Raw genomic sequence first — 23,771 nt, 5'->3', positions numbered from 1 at the left:
ATGCCGTGCATCCAAAAAGACCCTAAAGTATATGATCACTCTCCAAGTCTATGCCGCTCATCCACAAAGACCCATGCGCTGCCTTTATATATACCTTATATATGGTTAGAGAGGTACAATCGCCTCCATGGCAAACCTCCCAAGCACAAATCAGAGGCCTTGGCTCATATCCTAAGTGTGGCTCGTGCGCGCTTACAATTCCTTGGCCTCCCAGACAAAGACACTCCCCAATCCCATCAGATTGCTACCATGTTCATGTGCCCATTCCTTCCCTCCCAGCCCAACCAAAAGCTCTGCCAATGGATAAAGCCTGATCTCGGATGGTTGAAGCTCAGTACTGATGCCTCATTACTTGGGAAGCTTGCTTCTATTGGAGGCATTCTCAGTGATCATGAAGGAAAACAACCTGACCTCGGGACCATCCATATTCCAGGAACTGGAGCTTCAAGCTATTTTTCAAGGTGCCAAATCAGCTGCAAGACACCAAGTTAATCATCTATTGATTGAACTCCCTCCTTGCTGTGAAGATCATTGAAGGTACTATTGCCTGCCCGTGGAAGAAAAAAAACCCCGTCTTCAAGCCCAAATTTCTTCTTTCTCAGTTCATGAGTTGGCTAATCTCTCACATCTGGATAGAAGCAACAAAAAAAAAAAAAATGTGATCGTTGGGGGTTCACTTCTGTTTGGGACAGGCTCTGGTGTCAAACCAATGAGGAGAAATGGAAGAGAGAATAAGAGGGTGGTGTGGAGAAGAAGAGTTTAAGAGACGATAATGCAGGATGAATTTAAGAGAAGAAAAGGGCATTAAAATCATTTTATTTTATTTCTGATTTGCTTTTCAATGAAGGATAAAATGCATCATCTTGCAGAAAAACTATCTCCGCATTCCACTGGCATTTTGCATGCAAACCAATAACTTTTACTTTTCTTGACACCCGTCTGAAGTATTTCCAACATCAAAGATAATCCACCCCAAAGACTTAAATAATGACCCAGTGCAGGGGTGCAACTCGGGTCGGGTTCAACCCGAAAAAAGTCAGGTTCGGGTTGAGTTTTCCCAACTAGTGTTGAATTCGGGTCGGGCTCAGGTTGAGGGTTTGGGCGACCAGAGTGAAACCCAACATTTTTTATCAAATTTATTTTTTTAAGCTTAAAAAGTCGGGTTGGGTCAGGTTGAACTCGGGTTGGAAAAAGGGGCTCCCAGGTCAGGTCAGGTTGAACCTCGGCAGGTTGGAAATCAGGTCTGGTCGGGTTGGAAAAAAAGGGTTCCTCGGGTCGGGTCAGCCTCAACCCGACCCGACTTGCACCCTTAGATTATCTTCACCATGGAATGGGAACATACACTTATTTGATTGATCGGCTGTATCAGAAAATTCACTGATCCCAACCGATGGATTTGCGATTGAACTGTTACTCATGACTTTATAGTGACAGTCAAAAAGTAGTGATTTTAAGCTGTAGGTGGATGGTCTAGATCAATAACATGTACACCAGTTTGACAGTGAGCTGGACAATACACCGAATCTGCATCTATAGCTCACAACCATGACCATCATTGGTAAGATTTAAAAGCCAGTATTCAGTTTGAACTTACATATTTGGATAATTTTATCATTTCACATAAGCAGAGCAGAATCCCCTCTCTATTTTCTTGCCCTCATTGAGAAAAATAATCATAAATATCAAAATACAGTAGTGAATAGGTTTACTCTTCACGACACTAAGCCTCAGTTCACTTCCTAGAACCGTGAGATGACGTCTCTGAAGCCAAATAATGGTCAAGCATATCTTCTTCTTCATCATCTGCCATTACATAAACAAGGAAAACAACCCCATCAGAATTGGAATGCAGCATAACCAACCATGGAGGACAGAGATTTCTAACAGCATGGATTGAAAACATGTGAAATGAGTGGAAAAAATAACCTTCAAAGTCGTCATCGAAATCAATATCCTCCTCATCTTCTTCCTCAGATCCTTCAGCAACCGGTGCGGCACCTTTCTGTTAAAAAAAAAAGTTTGAGTTTAGGCATGGTGAATGTCATATGTATGTATGATCATGAAATTCGAAAAGAAAAGCGAGATTATAACATGTTAAGTAGGGCTATTAGAAGCCGGACTGTGCGCAAAACGGTTAAAAAGGCATACACTACAGCAGCTCTTCTACTTTTCTCTTTTTTTAAATTTCTTTTTCTTTTTTTTTCTGTTCTTTTTTGTTGTTGAACAGATAGATTTTGGCATGTCAAGAAGGATTACTAGTAGATGAAAGTATAGTTCAAAGGCAAAAAAGTTAAAAAGGGCATACCGCAACAGCTCTTCCGCTCTCAAACCACTGTCTGCCTGCAAGTTTCTTCTCCTTGGGTGCCAGAAGTGCTGACTCCGGCATTAGCCTGAAAAGTTGCAGCAACTCATTAGCAGCAGCAGATTTAAGTTACCTCTGTGAAAAACGATTAAAAGGATTTTATTAAAAAATAGAAACAACACGGCCGGTTTTCCCACTAATCAGTCCCTGTGCACACCATTCTGCACAAGGAAGTCAGCTAACTAATTCCTCCTTGCAAGGGATGTGAGAAGAAGAAAAAGAACACTGTTGCATAAATTTAGAAATCTCATTAATTATTCCAGCTGTCCTCCACGGCCTGATTGAAGACTTCTTAGCCTAGGAATTAACATTTGCAGAGTCCCTTCCACCAGCAGGTTGGCATCGAAATCACTAGTGAGAATCTTTAGGCCATAAAGGATGACCGGGGCATCTGCCTTAATGATTCTTCCCTACCAATTGAAGCAGATACGAGAGAACAGTGTCGACGAAGTGTTCCCTAGAGGGCCCCCAATCTCCCTCAACAATCTATCACTAGAAGTCCTCATTTATCAAAATTCTTTCAGTTTCAGTGAAGGGGGTTAAGAGCCAAAGGCCATGAGCTGTAATGGCAAGATGGCAGCACCACCAGCCCTCCAACAATTCATTGATGAATTAGAGGAGCTTCCTTTGGGTACCAGAAAGCCTAAAAATTGGACACCAAACTCTTCTCACGAAATCGCAATGAAGAAAATATGGTTGCATGTCCATTCAGCCGTCATGCAAACAATGCATGTGAAATTTCTTTAAGATATCAAGTGTGTTGATTTATTTTTTTATGCGTCACAGTCCAGCATAAGCCTTGGATTTAGGAGGTTTGGTATGTCACAGTTCAGCATAGGCCTTGGATTTTAGGGGGTGCATTGATTTTCATACCTTCACCAAACTAAAAGATGGTTGATTGCTTTTCACCAAGCAATGCAAAAGGCCCGAACCGAAAAAGGATCCTTTGGGATCCGGGCCTATCTGCAATGGAGTAGGAGACGTACATTTCACGGAGAACGCCAAGAAAGGGGCACTAGTCCATAATAATCTCCTCTTTGAGATTACGCCAGAATAGCCACCACCACACAAGGAGGGAGCAATTTCTCATATGAATGTTACTGTTAAGAGAGATTTAAGAGAGAAGAAAAATGTGAGTTCAAGCTGGCTCCCCCTCACTGATTTATTTATATGCTAAGAGACGAAGTACAATGACGAGAATGCCCAGACTAGGCTTATTCTAACACTCCCCTCAAGCTGGAATGTATAAGTTATACATTCCTAGCTTGTTACAAATGTCGCTCAACTTGGCTTTATTCAATGGCTTTGTGAACATATCAACCAACTGTTCTCCAGAATGAATTGGCTGATATGGAGGAGGGTCAAGTGGGTGGAGGGGTGGAGGGAGGAGGTGGCGTAGGGGGGTGGGGAGCACACAGAGAAGGAGAGAGAGGGTCGGGGTGGAGGGCGGAGGTGGCGGGATGAGTTAGGGTAAGGGCAGGAGATGGAGGTAGGGAGATGAAGGTAGGGATTAGGGATAGGATTAGGGTTAGGGATGAGGATGGAGAAGATGGAGGCTAATGGTTGATCCCCAGGATCAGAAACCCTAGGGCTCTGTTACCATGTCCAGAGAGATTAAGAGAGAAGAGAAATGTGAGTTAGAGCTGGCTCCCCCTTACTGATTTATTTATATACTAAGAGACAGAGTACAATGACGAGAATGCCCCCCAAAACCACCTTCTGATTTAGGTTTAGAAATGTTTTCCCACTTCATCAAATGCTTCAATCTTTTACCTTCCCGTGTCCCACAAACAATCCCTTTTAAACTTTTCAATCTGCTTGGCAATTGTCGCTGGAATTAAAAAATATGGATATGAAGTACATGGAGAGGTTAGATAGAGCTTCATAATGAGAGTGAATCTCCCTCCAAAAGAAAGGCAAGATTTCTTCCACTGAGATAACTTTTAAATTCTTTCAATTGCTGGGTTCCATAACGATTTAGTAGTGATACCAAAAGGGTGGGGAAGAAGGGAAGCTACTCCTTCATACAACCAAAAGCCTCCCCCAAAACAGCCACTCTCTCCTCTCACCAAAGAATGCATCTAAGGATCTCACTAGATCAACAAAATCCTCAAAAGAGATGACCATTTCATCAGCCCAATCTCAACAAAGATATGCACTTTTCGTTTGGAAATATCACCAAAGATTCTTCCCCCATTCATTTTTTTCTTTTTGAATGGTGACAGCAAATGGCAGGATGAACGGATATTCTTCCTCCATTTCTTAATTTTCTCCTTTAACAGTCTGAGCTTTTGGTGGATCCTCGCCTCCTCCCTATAGACGCCCTCCTCCTCCCTTCACCACTTGTTCATAAGAGTTTTGAACCACAGCACATCGAGCCAAAGATTCTCAAATCTGAACGTTGTTGGCCCCACTCAACTCCATCAGTCCAAAAATAACAAGAAGTTGTCAGAGATTGCCCTTAGAAAGGAGAACCGGCAAGCCCAACTAAAGTGTGCTCCCACTCCTTGGCTGACCAGAACCATCTTGCATGTGCCGAACATTGGATCGGCTTGTTCCATGACCTAGTCCTCGAACCGCTTAAGAGGAGATCCATCAAACGGTTTGAATTGATAAATTTGGAAAACTTGCTCATACGTGTGGTACCCTCTTGTTTCCTCGCTTCTCATGAGAGTACAACACTGTTGAGATCACATCCTAAGTACCAGGGGAGATTCTAATGGCTATGTGTTTCACCAAAATCCTTCCAAAGATCTTTCCTCTTCCTCGGGTCCATAGGTTCACAATAAACAATCGGGCCCAACTAAAGTTATCCGCCTTTTACAAATGCTTCACACATAGGGAAAATCGACCCACAAAAACTTCCTCTTTAATAGCCACCTCGGAGTCCTATATAAGAAAATGTTGCCTCATATCCTCTAGAATGAATAGCCTCCCAATCATGCCACCCCATACTTGCCAAATAAGCAAGTATGATCTAGTTGGGACTATAGGATAAGAAGAAAACTAATTTTCCTACTATATGATCAAAGTCACCGATCGGATGGAAGAAGAGTGGTTTGGAAACTAATAGTGCCGCACCAGCCATCGAAACCAGGTTGCCTGGAATGCAAGAGGTTGAAGATGACGGCCAACCAAGCCCCCCTCCTTCAAGGAAGGACGCATGGATATTAAGGGGTGGGGTCGTATGCGTAGGGCCAATTATGATATTTGTGGCCCCAATCCCAAGTGCGGGCCTTGCCCAAGTGCACTGGGAGAAGAATATGTGAAGACGACAAGCACACCCACGTAACAAATAGAAATTGGTCTTTTAAAAATGGACGGAAAGGGCCTACTAGTACCAACCCTCGTTACATACAATACGAAGTGCTTTCCAAGGGGGTGCAGATGGTAAAAAAGAAAGGTGAATTAAGTGAAATTTCGAAAGAGGACTGTAATTTTTGCTTGCCGAAAGAAGAGATAGAGGGAATTAGGGAATATCTCAGGGATAAAACCAAAAAGGGAAAGAAATTGGACATTGGGGTAATTCTTTGTATCCTGTGAGAGCAGAAATATTATAGCTGATATCATTAACCCTAATAAGGACACTCTCAACCCTAAGTGTGACAGGTTGACACAAGACACCATACAGCAGTGGAGAGGGGATAACCTAGTCACAAAGAGTCAACTAAGGAAGAGCGATAATTGAAGAAAGGGATCATACATGCCAGAATGGGTGACAATGAAAGAGGTGTCCATCTATGCCACACCCATATGCACCAAAAATGAATGCTTAGTAGGCTGAACCAGGGAGATACATCCTCTGGAACAAGTTGTCAATATGGAGGTGACGGAGACTATCGGTCGAAGTTAGTAGAGTTGCGGGATCTTGGACAATGATGGGATGTTGGATCATGCTCACAAATCAAACAATATGCCAATACGACTCTCATGGTGGTGTGATCTCAGGTGCATGACCAATCCCTAATCCCCTCTCTAATTCCTGTTGTCAGTGAAACTCATCACATGGGAAGAGAAGACGAGGAGAATGAGAGGGGGGTTGGGTTGTCGAATCAAATGAACAAGAATAAAGGTGCCAACCCATCACCGAGGGAGCCACCAATGGTGGAAGGGGTTCCTTTGATGGGCTGCTGGCAGAAGGTGTGGGTGGTGATGAGCAAAGGGGATATGAGTCCTTCTTGAGTGATTCCAACAATTCAGAAAAAAAAAAAAAAAAAAAACACCCAACAACAAAACAAAACAAAACAAAACTCCCCTGTAAGTGCAAGAAACCAAAGTGGACGGAATTGAAAGGCCAAAAAGAATACAAAAATGATATAAATGGAAGAAAGCTCAAGAAATAGTTCAAATCTGAACTGTCAGGTGAAACCGACGAGCAAGGTCGATGGAAGATTTGGTTGGAGGAAGAGAAAAAATGAGTAAGGTGGAAGCAAAATTGTCTTCATTGTGCTCAAACTTTCGGCCTAATAACTCGTCGGCCAACTCAATTAACGCAAGCAGATACAAGAAAGTTCTATAGATCGGAAGATACCTGGGTGTTACTTTCAATAATGAGGAAGTGAGTAGCAGAAGGGTTGACAGAGTTGAAATTTTAGAACTCAAAAGTTAATCATGGTATGAGATGGAAGAAATAAAGGTAAGAGGGGTGATGGGCAAAGGGGCAAGAGGGAAATGGTTCTAAACGAAGATTCACTCATAAAATATCAGTGGGCAAGGCTCAGATCATACAAATCAATCTGGGAAGCAGCCACAAAAATATTACTAGTAATCAACAACTAAAGATTTTATCAGCATGAATATCCACAAAAATGAACCTAGGATGGTGATCATTGGGCAAGGACTATGTTATTCAATAGAATTTTTTATGAATAATTATGTTATTAAGCATGTGCCAGTGTCAAAAATATCACTAATGTCTCCAAAGTCCAAACCCAAATCAACTAGGATTTGACCAAGCTCCAAGTACAAGTTCCAAAATTCAAGTTCACTGAAGAATTGGCAGAGTAAACGATACTCGGTTAACTTTTCAAACATTTGTCGAGTTCCGTTGACTTGCCAAATTGAACTTGAAAATCTAAGCCAACTTCCTAGTCAGACTCCACTTGTTGGACGTTGGCATATGTGCAAAGCATGTGCAGGTACAAAATAACATGATAAGTGGTAACTTTTAAAAAAATGGATACATAATCACCACTCTGTTTGTCTTCTTTAATACGATGGCACAAACTTCCCATGAATAATAAGCACCTTTCAAAGTTCATAAATTCTAACAATGGATCTACTAGTATGTTCTAATTGACATTTTCTGTAACAATATTGTAGAGAATTGGGAAAATAAACCTTGTAAGACAACAATTCTCATGATTGGTGCGAAAAGTATAATCAGCTTACTTGGCTCGCTCTAGGGCTAATTCTGCTTCAAACCGTTCTCTCCATGCAAGAAATGTTTCAACAGTAACTGGTTCTCCATGTGGTACAATTATCTGGAAATACAATAATAAAAAATCAAATCTAAACATGCATAATTATAACATACTTAGTATAGATAAATTCCAAAAACAATAGTATAAATGTAAATAAAATAAACAACATATCACATGATTCATGAACATATTGAACAATACCAATAGGGATCAGATTAAAATGTACGGCAAACATTATGAGAGTGCAGAATAGCCAGGCCCAAGCTCTTGATTGGTAAGATGATTAGATGGAGCCTACATGGGCCCTTCACTAGGTTATGATGAATTCTTTGGTGTTCCTTGCGGTGTTTTGGAATATTTGGAATGGGTGAATAAGAGACGTTTTGATAATAAAGAAACTATGACTTGAAAGTAGATCATTGATGTCAAACTCTCCATCACTCATAAAGCCTTACCAGGCAAAGTATATTGGGATCTTTAACAGAGAATGTTTATCACAATTGGGGATCATTTATTTATCTAATTCGTTGTCAGATAGGATGGTAGCTAACTGGGAGCTTGAGCCACTCATATAGGGTCTCTTAAAATTAATCCCAACAGTAGTTCAAAGGGCAACCATCTCCGTGGCGTGGGTGTTGACGGAGTGTTTATGGATGATAAGGGAGAAATAATTCAACCATACTCTGGCCCCATTGACCTCAGAGATTCCAATGAAGCGGAACTTTTAGCTTTTTTGAAGAGACTTTGAATCTTTAAGAATAAACTCGCAGAGTAATTCTGGAGGAGGGTGATTCAGATAATGTAATTGCATGGGGCAAGAAATTAAGTCCGGGTCAATGTAGATTAGTAGATGCAATTTTGAAATTTAGGGATTTGTGTCATGAGTTGAGGGTTATCTTTTAGGAACATTCCAAGGAGCGAGAATGGCACGAGAGTAAGTTCCCTCTTTCTTAGTTCATGTTGCTTTCTTTAAGAGCTTCTAACCTTATAATTGATTTCCCCGTGATTCTCAAGAAGTAACATGTCCATTTTCTTCTATTCCTCTTCAAGTGGTTACTCCCTTGTATTCTTCCTTGGAACCTTTTCAAGTCGTTTCTCTCCACAAGCCTACTATATCTCATGGGCGGTCCCTACAAGCTTATATGAGTAAATAAAGTACTAAATGTCATGACAACATATCAATCCATCAAATTATATCTTGCATATCCTAATTATACTTCCAATGATTATGGTCCTCCAATTGTTACTTGGAAAGGTCAATGAACTTGTACACTTGTACTCATCATCCAAATTTCCAATATGTTTATGTTGATAATGTGTCTTCTTTGTAAAAGCACTTTGTATTGTCTCTTTCCTCCATATCTTTGACTAAGTCGTGGCAAGAACTTCTTTCTCATGATAGAGGGTAAAGAGCCATATATGAGGAGATCACTGATCTCATACAACTAATATATGGGAGATTACTAATTTATCAGCTGGAAGACGTTTAAATGGGGGTTTAGGTGTTCAAGTATTCCCATGATCGTAAGGATGGGAGGCTAAAATCCTAACTAGTTGCTAAGGATATACTCAACCCTTTGGCATTGACTACTCTGAGGCTCTTGCTCTTGATGCTAAACTTAATTCAATTTGGGTTGTTATATGACTTATTTCTAATGTTATTGCTATGGATAGGATGTTGCAGTAGCTTGATTTTACTAAGTCTCATTCGTGCTTTTAGAAGTTTAGCACTATTGTGACTACATAGGAATTTTGCAGGAGCCATGTAGCTCACTCAGTGTTTATTTTGGGATATTTTATTATTATTTTTTCGGTAGTGTATGTTGATGATTGACAGGAATCGATGAGGTGAAGAAATATTTTCTGCAGCACTTCCAGATGAAAGACTTGGGTTAGCTAAGGCATTTTATTTTTATTGAGGTAGCTAGATCTACATGTGGTGTTAGTTTGTCCCAGAGGTGGTAAGTGACATATTTACTGATAAAGACATGGTTGTTGGGCACTAAACCAGTTGATACTCATATGGATCCAAAGACGAAGTTATTGCAGAATATAGGAATTGTTTTTGAGCCCAGCAATTGCTTGAATATGAGTTATTTTGATGCTAACTAGGCCGGATCTCCCTTTGATAGAAGGTCTGCCACTGGCTGGTGAAGCTTCAATGAGCAAACGTTGTAGCTTTGAAAATTCATATAGCAAGCAATTCAATTTATCATGAGAGACCTAACCATATTGTCACACCATCACAAATTCCACCAAACCTTTGCATTGGGTGGGCTCACCATTTCACCGCATGTTTTGATGGGGTGGGTATCAAGATCTCCACCGAAATCCATGCATAGGATGGGTCTATAAACCTTACATTCAGATGCGGTGGGGCACACCATTTTACGCCACATGCATAGCATGTTGGGGGCCATCATTTTACACCTCATGATTTGATGGGAGGGGGCCCACCATCTCCCCCAAATCCATGCATTAGGAGGGTCCCACAATTTACACCTCATATTTTGATGTAGTGGGGACCACTATTTTACACCTCGTGTTTTAATGGGTGGGGTCCACTATTTTTACTCATGCATAGCACGGGCCAAGAATGCTAGTATAAGCCCCTATATTTACGGCAGGACAATGGAACCCATCCACACGACCCATCCACACCCCCAATGTCCTTACTACGTCGACGGTAAGGTCGGTTCAACTCCGCATAGATGTATCAACCCCTCCACCCCACATCAATCTCTCGGGAATAGGGAGTTGTTACAGGTCGTGCCCGGAAAGAGAATGGGCACGACCTCCCCTCTCCCCATTCCACCGCGCCAAACAGGCCGGCCATTCTAAGCTACAGGCCCAAAACCTTTGACCCTTCTTTCTAAATGGGGGTGCCGGGGGCCCACCGACCTTGCTTCAATATTCCTTAGACGTAGGTGAATTAGGCCCTTGCTTGTCGGGTCGGGCGACCAGTTAGCAATAGATCCTTTACATACGTGAGTTTTCTTTGATTCACAGGATGGAATCGAACCAGCATCTCCAGTAGATTTCCCAGCATACTTCCCTTTATTGTGTGGACCAAGCACGTAGAAGCAACTGGAGCATAAAGAGAGAGGGCCTAAAAGCACTCTCATTCTTGGTAGTGTGGTACATATAAATACACATGCATTTAACAGGAGTCATGGGTATGCCCTCAAAAGCCCAAGAACTCCCTTCTCCTTACTTTCTTTCTGTTCACTTCTTCTCTTCTCCCTTTCCCCATGGCTTGGTTTCTTTCTCTAAGCCTTTTTCATCCACTCTTTTTACATTAACACATTCAATAGTCAGCAAGAGACAGCTTAACTCACAATTTAGCCAAGGTACCTGAAAGCTTGTACACTTGGTACTTTAAAATGGAATGGAATAGAACACAGATAATAGTTCCCTTTATTTCCAAAATGCTAATGCTAGGATGCCACGTCCAACTTTTTGTTGAATTCATATCGTGGCCAAGTTAATAGGGAATAAATGGACTTGTGCCAACATGAAATGACCCAGATTCCATCAAAGAAAATGAAATATGGCACAATAACATCAGACGCAAGTTGCTTGCGGTTGGTAGTCCTAAAGTTATCTTTGGTATATCACAACTACCCCTCATATCTAACTCTTAAGTCATCTAGGAAAGACCGAAAGAAAACCAGATGGATCTCTATATAATCTGTGGCACATTTCAATATCAAATATTTTTGTGTGTGTGATCAATATTTCGGAAATTATGTTACAATTAGCCAGCAGAATTGATATATCTGCAAAGTTCAAGCTTCAGACCATAAAACATTACAAATTGAAATATATTTCGCTGTTATGATGCTATCAAAGCATGTTCTGTAGAATCTCATGTGTCTAAAAGAAGTTGAGAAGATAAATGTGTATGATGAGTTCTGTGAACTCATATCTGCCAGTGAATCTTATTAACAGCAAAAAGTAACCGAGGTATATAAATATCATACATAATGAGCTAGAATACAATAAAACATTAGCTATAAAAACTAATGATTTCTATAATTACGATGCAACGGCAGCCAAGCAATAACAACTGGGATCACACCTTCAATTTAGAAAACACATCACCACAAAGCAGTGAAAGTCATAGGCAAGACAAACAGCCATACATCATCTTTAGCTGTATCGTCTTCCTCGGGTTCCTCGATTTGCGCATTATAAGCGAATTTTTCACCCAACCACTCTTGAGCTGATGTAACAAGGGTGTAGACCATAGCCATGCCGAGATTCTCAGATGCCTGTGGAAAATAAATAGTAGTCAAGCAATATATCACTCGGAGAGTTGTGTAACAACTTAAGATTTAAATACAGCAAAAGAAGGAAACTACTGAGATAGTCAGCACTGAAATGCTGGAACACATGTAAGAGAGCATATCATTGAAAAGGTCAATGAGAAGATTCATCCGTATAAATAGATTTTTCCCCTATTGCGATTCAACCGTGGAGAATTGTGTCCGTTTATAAGTCCAAGATAGTAAGTAATGAGTCACATCTGATAGTAATGTCATGGTAGTTAGTAATGCCACATATATGTATATTTAGTCCCAGTCTTCCTCAATTCTTCTATACTAATCCATGTTGCTCCTTCAATCGATTTTTCTTCTTCCATCAGATACGATATTAAATACATAAGCACCACCTTCTTCAACAGTGACAATAGAGAAACTGCTTAGCTACTGGAACACCTTACTCAACATTTCTCTCTTCTTCACTTGGTAATGGCCTACACTAATTATACTAGTTAGAATAATTGAATATCGATGAAATATTCATGTTTGAAAACAACTCACTCTCATAGGCATTATCTCCCAATTTCTACGCAACTTTTTACGGCCCAATCCTCTTTGACGTTTATTATATGTACCCACCTTAAACCTATTCTTCTGTAGAGAAAACATGACCAAATCCCTCACTTTAAAATGCTTCTCACCCTTGTGCTTGTTGGCTCCAACCTCATACTCAGTATAAACATCTTCAACTTCAAGTTTCCTTTTAACCAGTGTTTAAAAACACGGATGTGACGTGGAACGCAGCCAAGAAAAATCCTTGTCGACTCGGCGTGGGCGCGGCCAAGAATGCGGTTGACGGGGTCATAACTCAAGAGAGTCAAATGAGTTTTTATTGACTTTGTAGGGCAAAACGCGGAATGCGAATGCGGTGCAACACAGAACGCGGACGAGGTAAAAGGGAGTCGACTCGGGCGAGTTCCAAATCGAGTCGACGAGTTTTTAAACACTGCTTTTAACACCATCATGCAAGCTCATGCAAGTGATCAACCCTGTTCTCCCCCTCATCACTAGGAGTCTCTCACTTCTGGTAAAGTCATCAAACCAAGAGGATGCCTTGGAAGCCTTTTGTATCCAACAGCAAATGGTGTTATCTCCTGGTTGAATCTCTTCTAATAGTTAATGAGAACCCGACTTGGGGCAATGCCAACCCTCATGTACTTTATCTCCCACCAAAATCAGGTTGACCATCAATATGAGATGATATTATTGTATTGAAGAGAAGTCTCAGTCACTTTCACAAAGTCCTCTAAAAACGGGTTACAAGCTTAATGTCATGATACAAAATAGTTATCCCTGGGACATCATGCAATCCAACCGCCCCAAGAGTACAAATTGGCTACACGTGTAGCATGAAGTAACTTCCTACATGAAATGAAATGAGCCATCATCGAGAATTGATCAACTAACATCGTTGAGTTCACGTTAGACCTGACACAAAATCCACACACCATCTGGAATTGGCAACAGTGTCTAAGTCTGATGTTTTGGGCTTTCCCTTCCCAGCCTTGGAAAACCCAATGGCTCTTGACATTTGTATGCACAAGACATTGCATCCTGAAATAAAAGTACCACTCCGCTAAAGTCATGGTATTGTCACAACCAAAATGGAAAACCCAAGACCTCCATGTGGTTGTGCAATATAACTCTTAAAGGGAACAATTGGGAATACAGAGATGATTGCCTTCAAACACATAGCCTCGTGCACCACAAAATCATCATGTTGTCCTCACATTATTTGCCCATATCATACCAAAATCATGATCGATTTGTAGAAACCATTGTTTTGTTCAAATCCACAAGTAGTCACATATTAAATGGTTGATGACATAAATTTAGCAACGCTTTTTCCCTAAGATATATTGCAAGGATGGGATAATGTGAAACTCTGAGTTGTCAATTATATCCTTCATAGAAATGGCAAACCAATTTGAGGAATTTATCACACAAGTATCCAATCAGTTCTTGCTTGTTTGGTATCGAATTGGGTCCAAGACCAAAATGGTTCTATAGAAGAGGTTCCGGCTTCCATTCTTGAAGATAGTGCAAATGATCTAATTCAAGATTTCATAAGAATTGACATGGAAATCCCATATTTCGTATACCGAAAAAAGGAATGATATGGCAGGTCCGGGATTGATCCCAGATAATGGATCAGATTACAGCAATATCAATCCTTTTTGCCCCAAGGAGAGTATTAAATCACTTATCCAACATCAAGGAACTATTCGTATGTTGCATAATAGAAAGAAGGAACATGTGCACTGACTATATAAAGTAGTGAATTGGATCGACTCTACATTTATCATACTCACTTTTGTCTCCTAACTTTGTGCTCACACACTTTTCTGGAAATAAAAAACCCACTTGACATGTTTGTGGTTAATTTCCCATGGTTTTAGATTTCGACGGAAGTGAAACGAAATGGTCAAAATATTTCGATTTCCACTTCAACCGAAATGAAATCCACTTGGATTCATAAAATAACAAGATTTCGCCAAAAATTTCAGGATTTTGTTAATGTTTTGGTCGAAATATGCGAAACATGTTTTCACATATTAAAAAAAGCAAAGATTCTGACATTTCAACAGATACCCCGACAAAAATCAACTCCACTCGCAGAAAAGAGAAGAGCAACGAGATTCCTTTAAGATATTTCTAAAAAAACGACAAAAAATGAAAGGAAAAACCAATGACGAAGAATCTTACCTTGATTATGGTTGTGATCATATTTAGCAAAACATGATTCGGCAATAAAACGGGATAGAAAAAATTCGAGTTTAATATGGTTTTGGCTCAAAAAACGTAGTAAAAAAGCGGAAACACAGAAAAATGCATTTGAAATTTTGTACTTTACAAAATATAGTAGGGGTAAAGTTGGAAAGTTGGCCGAAAAAAGTGTTTAATACGTTTAAAATAAACCAAGTTTTCAATGAATTTAAAATGTTTTCCTAAAAAAGCGGAGTTTTTTTTACTGTAAAAGTTTTAATCAGAGTTATAAACGGCAAACCATTAAAACGAGTTTTAAGCGGCATTTTTGAAAAAAAAAAGGCCGTTTTCGCTAACTATGGTTGTGATTTCATACTGAAATATTTCCATGATTTTATAAGATTTCAGCTGAAAAATTTGATACTGAAATCGAAATGTTTCCATTTTGCTGATGATCCAAGCCGAAACTGAAATTTAAGATCTTGAATATTACCTTGAGAATTAATATGTTGCAAAGCATCATGATCTGAAACTAAAACATACACCCTCTAAAGTCTAAACCAAATGATGACCAATAATGCAAAGGCTACAGCATCATGCAGAGCTTCAAGTCACATTTCGTGTATCATTAAGCTTCCCGCTAAAATACACCTCCTGCTCCTCCCTCGGCAAAAATCGTCCGCAAGCCATCATGTGAGGCATCACTATCAACCTCAAACAATTTGTCACGTTGGGTAAAAAGCAGATGCTTCAGACATCTTATTCACCAATTAAAACCTTGCTTCCACCTCAGGTGTCCACTCAAACCACTCCTTCAACAAATTCGTAATTGGACAATTATTGAACTGAAAATCTTAATAAGCATGTGGTGAAATGTGCCAAAATATTGAAACTATGCACCTCTGCTACAATCTTGGGTGTGGGCCATTCTACTAAAGCAATCACCTTGCTTTAATCGACTTCAATTCCATGTTTTGGTATCACGTACTGTGAAAATATAAGGCTAGTAATCATAAACCAGCATTTGCTTTCTGAAGTTTACATACAAATTCTCTTGTTGCAATATAAGGGTAGAGCCAAAACATCACGTATTCACATAAGAATGCTGAAATATTATAACATCCATGGAGCAGAAAGGTATAAAAGCAGATAAAGAGTAATGTAAAATAAATATGAACACAAAATAGAACAATTACGCCTGAAAAGACTACCTCCTGCTCAAGCTTTTCTTTTAAAGATTTTAAATCTTCTGCATTTATTCCTCGCAAACTGCATGAATATACATCAGTAAGAAAAGGAAATAAAGTTTATTTACATCAACAACTAATGAAAAGTGATTGTCTATTTATCACACATAGTCAGACTTGTAAAATCAGTTATTTATCCACGTAAGAGAAAAAGGCAGTAATGCTTATAACCTATACAAGGATGTACTATGAATATTTCCGTTGAAAACAAAGTGTACGATGAAAATGGCTTAGGTATTTAAAATGTGTGAGGAAGGACAAAGAAGAAAAATATTTTAAGAGAATCAAATTGTCATTATCCTCTAACATGGCTGAGAACTTTATGTGCAAAATCTTTACAAATGGAAACAAAATACTTTTCATACAATGAAGTGCATAAAGAAGGTGGATCAACCAACCTCTTTACGTTCAGAAGTGGTGGTTCATCGGGATATTTTTCAGTGTGGGAGAAAATCAATGCCAATTGAACTGCAACATAATTTTATTAGTCGGCAGCTCATGTCAACTGAAACTTTAATATAATGGAGTAAAAACGGGTGACTGAGGCTGCAATATGAAATCCAGATTTAACTTGACATTGAATAAAGTTAAAAATAATAATGGGCAGCACCAAGCTCTTTTTTTTTTTCTTTTTTTTTTGACCAGTGATAACCGCCAAAATGTTGTATTAGCAGAGTCAGCCAACCTGGAGTATAAGCAGACTCATCCACATCCTCCTCCTGTTGCACAAAACCAAGGATTAATACCCCTTCGGGCTTCTAAAATAGGTAGAACATCTCAATCAAGTTTTATTCAATAAGCAAACATATAGATCCTTGGGGTTGAGCCTGTAGCTCAATGGTTGAGGCTTTGTTTCTCAACCATGAGGTCCCAGGTTCAATAAAAGCTTACCAACCAAAAAAAAACATATGGATCCTCGATTTTTCTCTTCTAGTAATAACATATAGAGCCAAACATAGCCAACAGTGTTTTGGCACATTTGCAGAGCACTTGATTTTATAACAGCACATTTGCAGAGCAATTTATTTTATGACCTTTACAAGTTAGAATTAGCTTGATTGGGGCTAAACTGTCTAGTTTTAAGTTTATAGATTAAAGGAAAATTTCAGTTTAACATTTTATTTTATTTTACATTTTTTTCTCATCAAGATTCTCATAGCATCCTCGTTAAGCATTTCTTATCACAGCATCATCTCATTTTACGGCTGTCAATTTTTTTCTGTTGGGGCAATAACAAGAAAATTTATTGAGAAAGATTTTGCAGGGATCGATTGCTAGGGGAAAAAGTGCATAACTAACTAATAAACAATAAATCTACAAATCCAATAGAAATGAGGGTAGGGACCAACATGTGTAATGAAGCATCCTGAAAATCCTTGAGTTCTTCATTGCATTTTCATATTCCGATAACTTCTTTATTTTTAAAGAGAATGGACTTTAGTTCATGATTATTCTAAGTTTCTTACTAATGATATGGTTATAATTGTCAGAAAGAAAACAAAGACACACACACATGTGTGAGCATATATGTATTTAATGTTTTTCCTTTTTGAAAAATACATTAACTTGATTAAGAGTGTGAGCATATATGTATTTAATGTTTTTCCTTATTGAAAAATACATTAACTTGATTAAGAGGAATAGGATACATAAAACAGGGATGATCGGAAAGATTACCCAAAAGGGGGAACAAAATGGAGAAAGAAAGGGAAAAAACAGCACACTACAAAAGAAAGAGCCCCCATATCAACACCTTCAATAAAAACTTAAAAGATCATCAGGTATATCATTAACATTTTGAAGATTGTGAGTAAAGGGAGGATAAATCTCTCTACACAAATCAAGGATCTCCTTGATGAAATTGACTTATCTCCAACAGCCCAAGCTCAACCTTTGAAACCACACATACATATATAGACAAACTAGGGGGCAGGGATGTGAACAATTACAGACAAACTAGGTTTGTGAAGGAAACATGGCAAATCTTGCTTTTATCAAACTTGCCAGAGTATGGCATAGATTCAAGCAATGAGGAAGCTAACTAAATGTAATCTCATCTAATCTATCTCTTTTTTCTTTATTCTTAATAATTAACCCTTGATTAATAAGATAAAGGATAGAAAACAGGCAACAATAAGAGTAGAACTAGCACAATATGTAAGTTTTAATATGCATTCTCCTTTAGATCATCTGCTATTGCACTGAATATGACTAAAATATTCACCAGCATCACTTGCTAAATCCTTAATCTCATCAGTGTCAACTAATCATCACAGATAACCACTCCTCTTTGATGCCAATATGGAACCAGCTTGCAATTCATTAGAATCATTTTCACCTGTAGAACCCAAAAACATTAACTCCAGTTTTTCTTCTATTATCCCTAAGTACCCTCTTATCTTGCAGACCACGATTTGCCTATTGACCTGCCATCAAATTTTCACTTCATAGAGACAATGGAAGGCTAACATCTGCTTCCTCAGACCCCCTAGCACCTCCAATTATGATTTAACTCTTGAAACTTAATGCCCCAAAACTCCTCCATTACTAATGCCTAGTAGATATCTCCAAATTGTTATTTTGCTATCTCCAAAGAAAGAAAAAATTGCCACGTCTTCCATTGCAAATCTCTAAAAGCAAACATGATCATTCTCCACAATATCTATTCTCTAACATTGATATTCCTCAATCTCTATAGGAAAGACCCCCTAATCCCAAAAGTTTCAGGAAAAACTGCCAGACACATTGCACCATCGCGTGATGAATGAAGAGATGGTCCAATGCTTTCAGATACAGTTCATCTGTAATTTGACGATATATGTCCTTTCCTTCCATTTGCACTCACGCAATTTTTTTTTAAATGAGCCCTGATGCACTTTTACCAGACAAGGGAATAGCTCACTTGTATGTCAAGTACCAGCAACAATTTTCAATATTATATTATAGACAAACCATGCTTAACAAAATGTCACACAATCTTTGACACAATAACCCAGCCAAACAACAATTTCCCAAACTATGGACTGCTCTATTAAAGGCAATTATCATGTAATATAATGATTGGCATGTCATGATCCCAACAAAGTCATGCCACAATCAAATCTACCCAGATATAACCATTGAGAAGTGGAAAATACACAAGGATACAATCCAAGTTGTGGCTAATAGAACTGGACCTTTATATAGGTCTGGTAAGGCATAACATTATCATGGAGATGGTTAAAAGATCATCATATCCCCAAAGTTTCATGGAGTCATCCAGTACCCATTGCTGTATTCTTTACTTCTTCTGTTTCTTGAATGGCTAAAGATTTCATTGATAAGAACCAAGGTGGTCAAGAAAAATGCACAAGAAGAGAAACGCATTGCTGTGTTCTTGTTTCAATTTTTTGGTTTCAGTGAAGTTTATTGTCTTGTATCAAAAATAATATTAAAAAGTGAATACAATTCTCGAAATAAAGCTTTAAGGTAGAAACAAATTGCACCGACAAAAAGCCAATCTATACCTGTGGAGACAGCGTTATTTGGAAGCACCGGTTGTTTGTGATTAGCCCACTGTCAGAAGGGTCAATCTCTGCCATGCAATTATACAAATAACATGTGCAATATTTTGTTAACATATCTGGAGGTACCCAATTGGAGAAATCAAGACACTGAGGCCTTGTTTAGATTACAGGAATTTTTTGGAAAAGTTTAGAAAGGAAAAATATTTCTAAAATTTCTTATATTTTTTTACGAGAAATGAAATATGCAAGGGCCCTCTTTATGCAAGGGCTAAAGAAGGGCCCTTGAATAGATCCACGTCATTAATTGCAACCGAATTCAGTTTCTCAGCCGACTTTAAAAATGACGTGGATCTATTCAAGGGCCCTTCTCCAGCCCTTGCATAAAGAGGGCCCTTGCATCTATCATTCCTCATTTTTTACACATGAAAAAACATAACTTCATACTATTTCCCTCTAAATTGAGGAAAGAAAAAAAATCCCAAGAAAGATTTTCCCATGAGAAATGTTTTTCCTGCAATCCAAACAGGCTATAAAAAAAACAATAGAAAGATCAAAACCAGAACCACCTTCAATGTCATCCATAAGTATTGCTTGCAGTGCTTCAATTTCCATCTCTTTCTCTTGGTCATAGTCTGTACACACATATTTATGAGAAACATGAAACAGAGAAGCTTTCGCAAACCGAATTAACATGAATTTCATAATGAATGCAAACTACAAGTATTGTGTGTTTGAAGTGATAGCATCATGCCACTTAATCTTTAAGATTAAGCAGCATCTGGAAAACAATAAATAAACATGCATTCGAAAACAAATTAAATTTCAAAACAGATATCCTAGCCCTCTATTAAACACAAACTCAACTCAACTCAACTAAGCCTTTGTCCCAAACTTGTTGGGGTCGGGCCAGTCGGCTAATGAATCCTTTAGAAATTTTTCATGAAGAAGGTGAAAGGATCTACCCGGCTCAAATTGAGTAAGTCAATCCTGAGATCCTGACACTAGTTGGGTTCTTCTACATGGATCATTTTAACAGCAGAAAATTTATGTACGAATTAATTTTTACATTAGTCAGAAAAATCCCACATATACTGAGAAATTTGCAAAAACATCTGAAATAAGCAAACAATCAAACTCTATATATTTCATTAAGAATTATAATGTTCAACATTTTATAAGTAGACCCTATAGAATTGTGGGTATTTCATAATTCCTTACAAAGAATCATCAAAGCACCACTTTTTTGCCGAATAGAGATCAAGAACTAATCAGACAAACAATAAATTGGGATACCCAAGTGTTCAAAACAGAAACAAGCAATCAAACTTCATTGAATTGACTAAGCCCTAAAATCAACCATTAAATGAGCATTTAATATTTTGCAATCAGGGTTAAAAGTATGAACATCTAAAGGTCAGTCCAGTACAATGAATGAATATAAATGGGAGAAAAGAAGAGAAGAATATCGAGAAATTACCAGTCATGGCTGTGGAGCTGTTGATTTACCCTCACAGAGCCCTAGCTGTTTTATGGAGAAGGGAAAGAAGAATCACACCTAAAAATTGGAAGTTTTATCTCAATCTAGATTTTATACGATGTGTGGCCGTATGAACCCGTATTTTTTTAAATGTACGGTACGGCCCACATCTTAGGATGATCGAAACCGTTCATTTGTTGGACCACAATGTAAATAATGTAAATAGGTTGTGCCTAAAAAATCATTTCCATAGGATCCTAACCCTACCCATATTTTTTAAAATTTACTGTATGGCCCGTGTTATAGGATGATCCGAACTGTCCATTTGTTGGGCCACAACTTAATAGGTTGTGCCCAAAAATCATTTCCATAGGATGATCCTAGCCCTCCGATTGATTGAGGGACTGAACATTATGGAAACTTATATAGATCGGAGAGTTAGGATCATCCTATGGAATTGCTTTTGGGGCACAACCAATTTACGTTGCGGCCCAATAAATTGACAGTTTGATTCATCCTATGTGGGCCGTTCTGTACTTTTTGAAAAATATAGCTTAATACAGCCACACATCATATAAATTCTCCAATCAAAGGTTCTAAGAAATTGCTGGGGCAGGGCGCATAGTGGGCCAGCATTGATTGATCGAGACTGTCCTTTCTGGGGAATGATGTATTCGATCCCTTTTCTTCGCTGGGCCATGCCCCTACATTGTATTTAAGACTGCTCTTTTTATGGGGAAGAAAATGGGGTGAATATATCATTTCTCCATCCCCTACCCTCTGTTTGGTTGCCGGTAAAATTTAAAACCTAGGAAGTTTTTAGTAAAATTTTTGTCCCATCCCATGTTTGGTTGCCTTTTAGTACTAGAATTTTTTTAATCCCACTCTTGTAATGATTGCTTATGAGTATGACATGGACTCCTTGTCCTCTCTTTTTCTTTCCTAGGGAATGATGTCCTCTCTTTCTCTCTCTTCCCTCTCTCCTCCCTTCCCATATTTGGTAATGACACCCTTAAATTTTGGTGGGAATTTTAGAAATTTTAGAAAAAAAAAAACCTAGCAAATCCCGTTGACTTCACTGTTGGGATTAAAAAGCTCCTAGGATAAAAATTTTACCGGGAACCAAACAGAGCTAATGTTCTGTTCTTAAGAATGCTCGAGTAGGCGCATAGTGGGCCCAGTTGATTGATCCAGACCGTCCGTCCGGTGGGCCCTATGTTGGCATCTCACCAAGCATTCATTCCTAACATCCAAAAATATGTATTTTTGGTCATAGAATTTGGATGATCAAAAACTGCATACAGGCAACGGCCCAAGTTTGGATACACACAAGATTTAGATCTGGATTTCTCACATTTGCAATTGAGATTTGGATCTGGTTCATATCCTTATATTTCCAAATCAGCTACACCAGTGGAAAAAAAACGATTTTCAAATCTGTTCTCCAAGACATTATTTGGAAATCAATAGTTGTGGCAATTACCTTCACCCTTGCTGCTCCTCGACCTTGATGGCTTTGACTCTCTCTCGTACAACATGAGCATCAGGATGATTGACGTATTTTGTATCAAAAATTCAAATCCAAATCCAAATACAAAAGCATGAGTTATCCAAACGTGGCCTAATAGGCCCCACATATCATTGGGTGTTTAGTATTGTTCAATTGAATGTGAATTTGGGGGCATTGAAGATTCTCAGGGCCTATTGCATGGGTGGTTATGATCAACCAAAGGCGGGACCCAGTATAACATGATGGGTGTGCCCCATTGTATTACAATGAGGTCACGCTTTATTGAAGTTTTTTTTCTTTTGTGTAAAAAAAGAACATCTTAAAATATTCTTCCATGAGAAAAGTGTTTCTAAGCACGTGATTAGGGAGCTCCCTCAGAACAAGTGTCTTAAAAAGCCACCGATTGGTCTCTTTTTGTGGGCCCAGCAGAGGTGGACCCGCCATACGAACCAATCTGTGACTTTTTAAGCCACTTTAGGGAGCTCCCAAAGCACGTGCTTAGAAATACTTGTCTCTTCTTTGGTTTATAAACTTTTTCTGAAATTTAATTCATGCAATCCAAACATGGCCTTAGGTTGAAGGCTATTATGAGCAATATACGTTAGGAATTAGGGCTTACACGTGTGAAGGGCATCTCTGAAACCAACAGAAAAAAAGAAGGTAACGATGAAATGCTTCTTTATGTTGTGAATAAGGACTTCAGTGAAGTTTATCGATCTTAAGGAGTCAAAAGTGTGAAGAGGGTTGAAGGGAGGTGATAAGTGACACATTTGTTCCCTTTTGTTACCTGGGGCAGCCCAGTGATGAGTGATACATTTGCCCTCATTTCTTACTTGGGGCAGCCACCCCCCCCCCCCCCTCCCTAATGCCATATTAAACTCGACTTTTTCCCATCCTGTTTTTTTTTGCTGAATCACGTTTTGCTAACTACGCTCTTATTACACTTGAGGGGGGTGTCCCAAGTGAGAAAAGGGGGTGAATTCATCATTTACCTTTAAAAAAAATTACCATTTATAAGGTCATGACCTATCAATGTGATTAATGATATTGATCACCATGCACATGGACCGTATGCATGAGCCATGTCCTATCCAAACCGACCTAGCTGGTTGGTCACCTGTTGTGCTCTTGATAGAGATATCTAATCGGCCGACAAAGTAGAGAAATATCAAAATCATCCGTCTACTTTAGATGCTGGATGAACACGACCAACTG

At 38.9% G+C, this 23,771-nt stretch overlaps 1 protein-coding gene across 1 annotated transcript; it reads right to left on the bottom strand.

Moving 5' to 3' along the window:
• Positions 1 to 1,507: 1,507 nt before the first annotated feature.
• On the bottom strand, positions 1,508 to 21,140 carry LOC143846733 (Ubiquitin-conjugating enzyme family protein). Its single transcript, XM_077355261.1, has 11 exons — positions 21,047 to 21,140; positions 20,136 to 20,201; positions 19,570 to 19,637; positions 16,749 to 16,782; positions 16,462 to 16,531; positions 16,028 to 16,085; positions 11,931 to 12,059; positions 7,754 to 7,845; positions 2,306 to 2,390; positions 1,927 to 2,002; positions 1,508 to 1,803 (listed from the first exon to the last, which is right to left on the bottom strand). The coding sequence occupies exons 1-11, from the start codon at positions 21,051 to 21,053 to the stop codon at positions 1,733 to 1,735; spliced, it is 756 nt and encodes a 251-aa protein (XP_077211376.1). The 5' UTR covers positions 21,054 to 21,140; the 3' UTR covers positions 1,508 to 1,732.
• Positions 21,141 to 23,771: the final 2,631 nt, after the last annotated feature.

This window comes from Tasmannia lanceolata, unplaced genomic scaffold (assembly GCF_043159265.1).
Source record: "Tasmannia lanceolata isolate RefF3 unplaced genomic scaffold, GAP_Taslan_0.1 ptg000015l, whole genome shotgun sequence".
In the NCBI taxonomy this organism is placed as follows: domain Eukaryota; kingdom Viridiplantae; phylum Streptophyta; class Magnoliopsida; order Canellales; family Winteraceae; genus Tasmannia; species Tasmannia lanceolata.
This window is presented reverse-complemented; position numbering and strand designations above follow the sequence as displayed.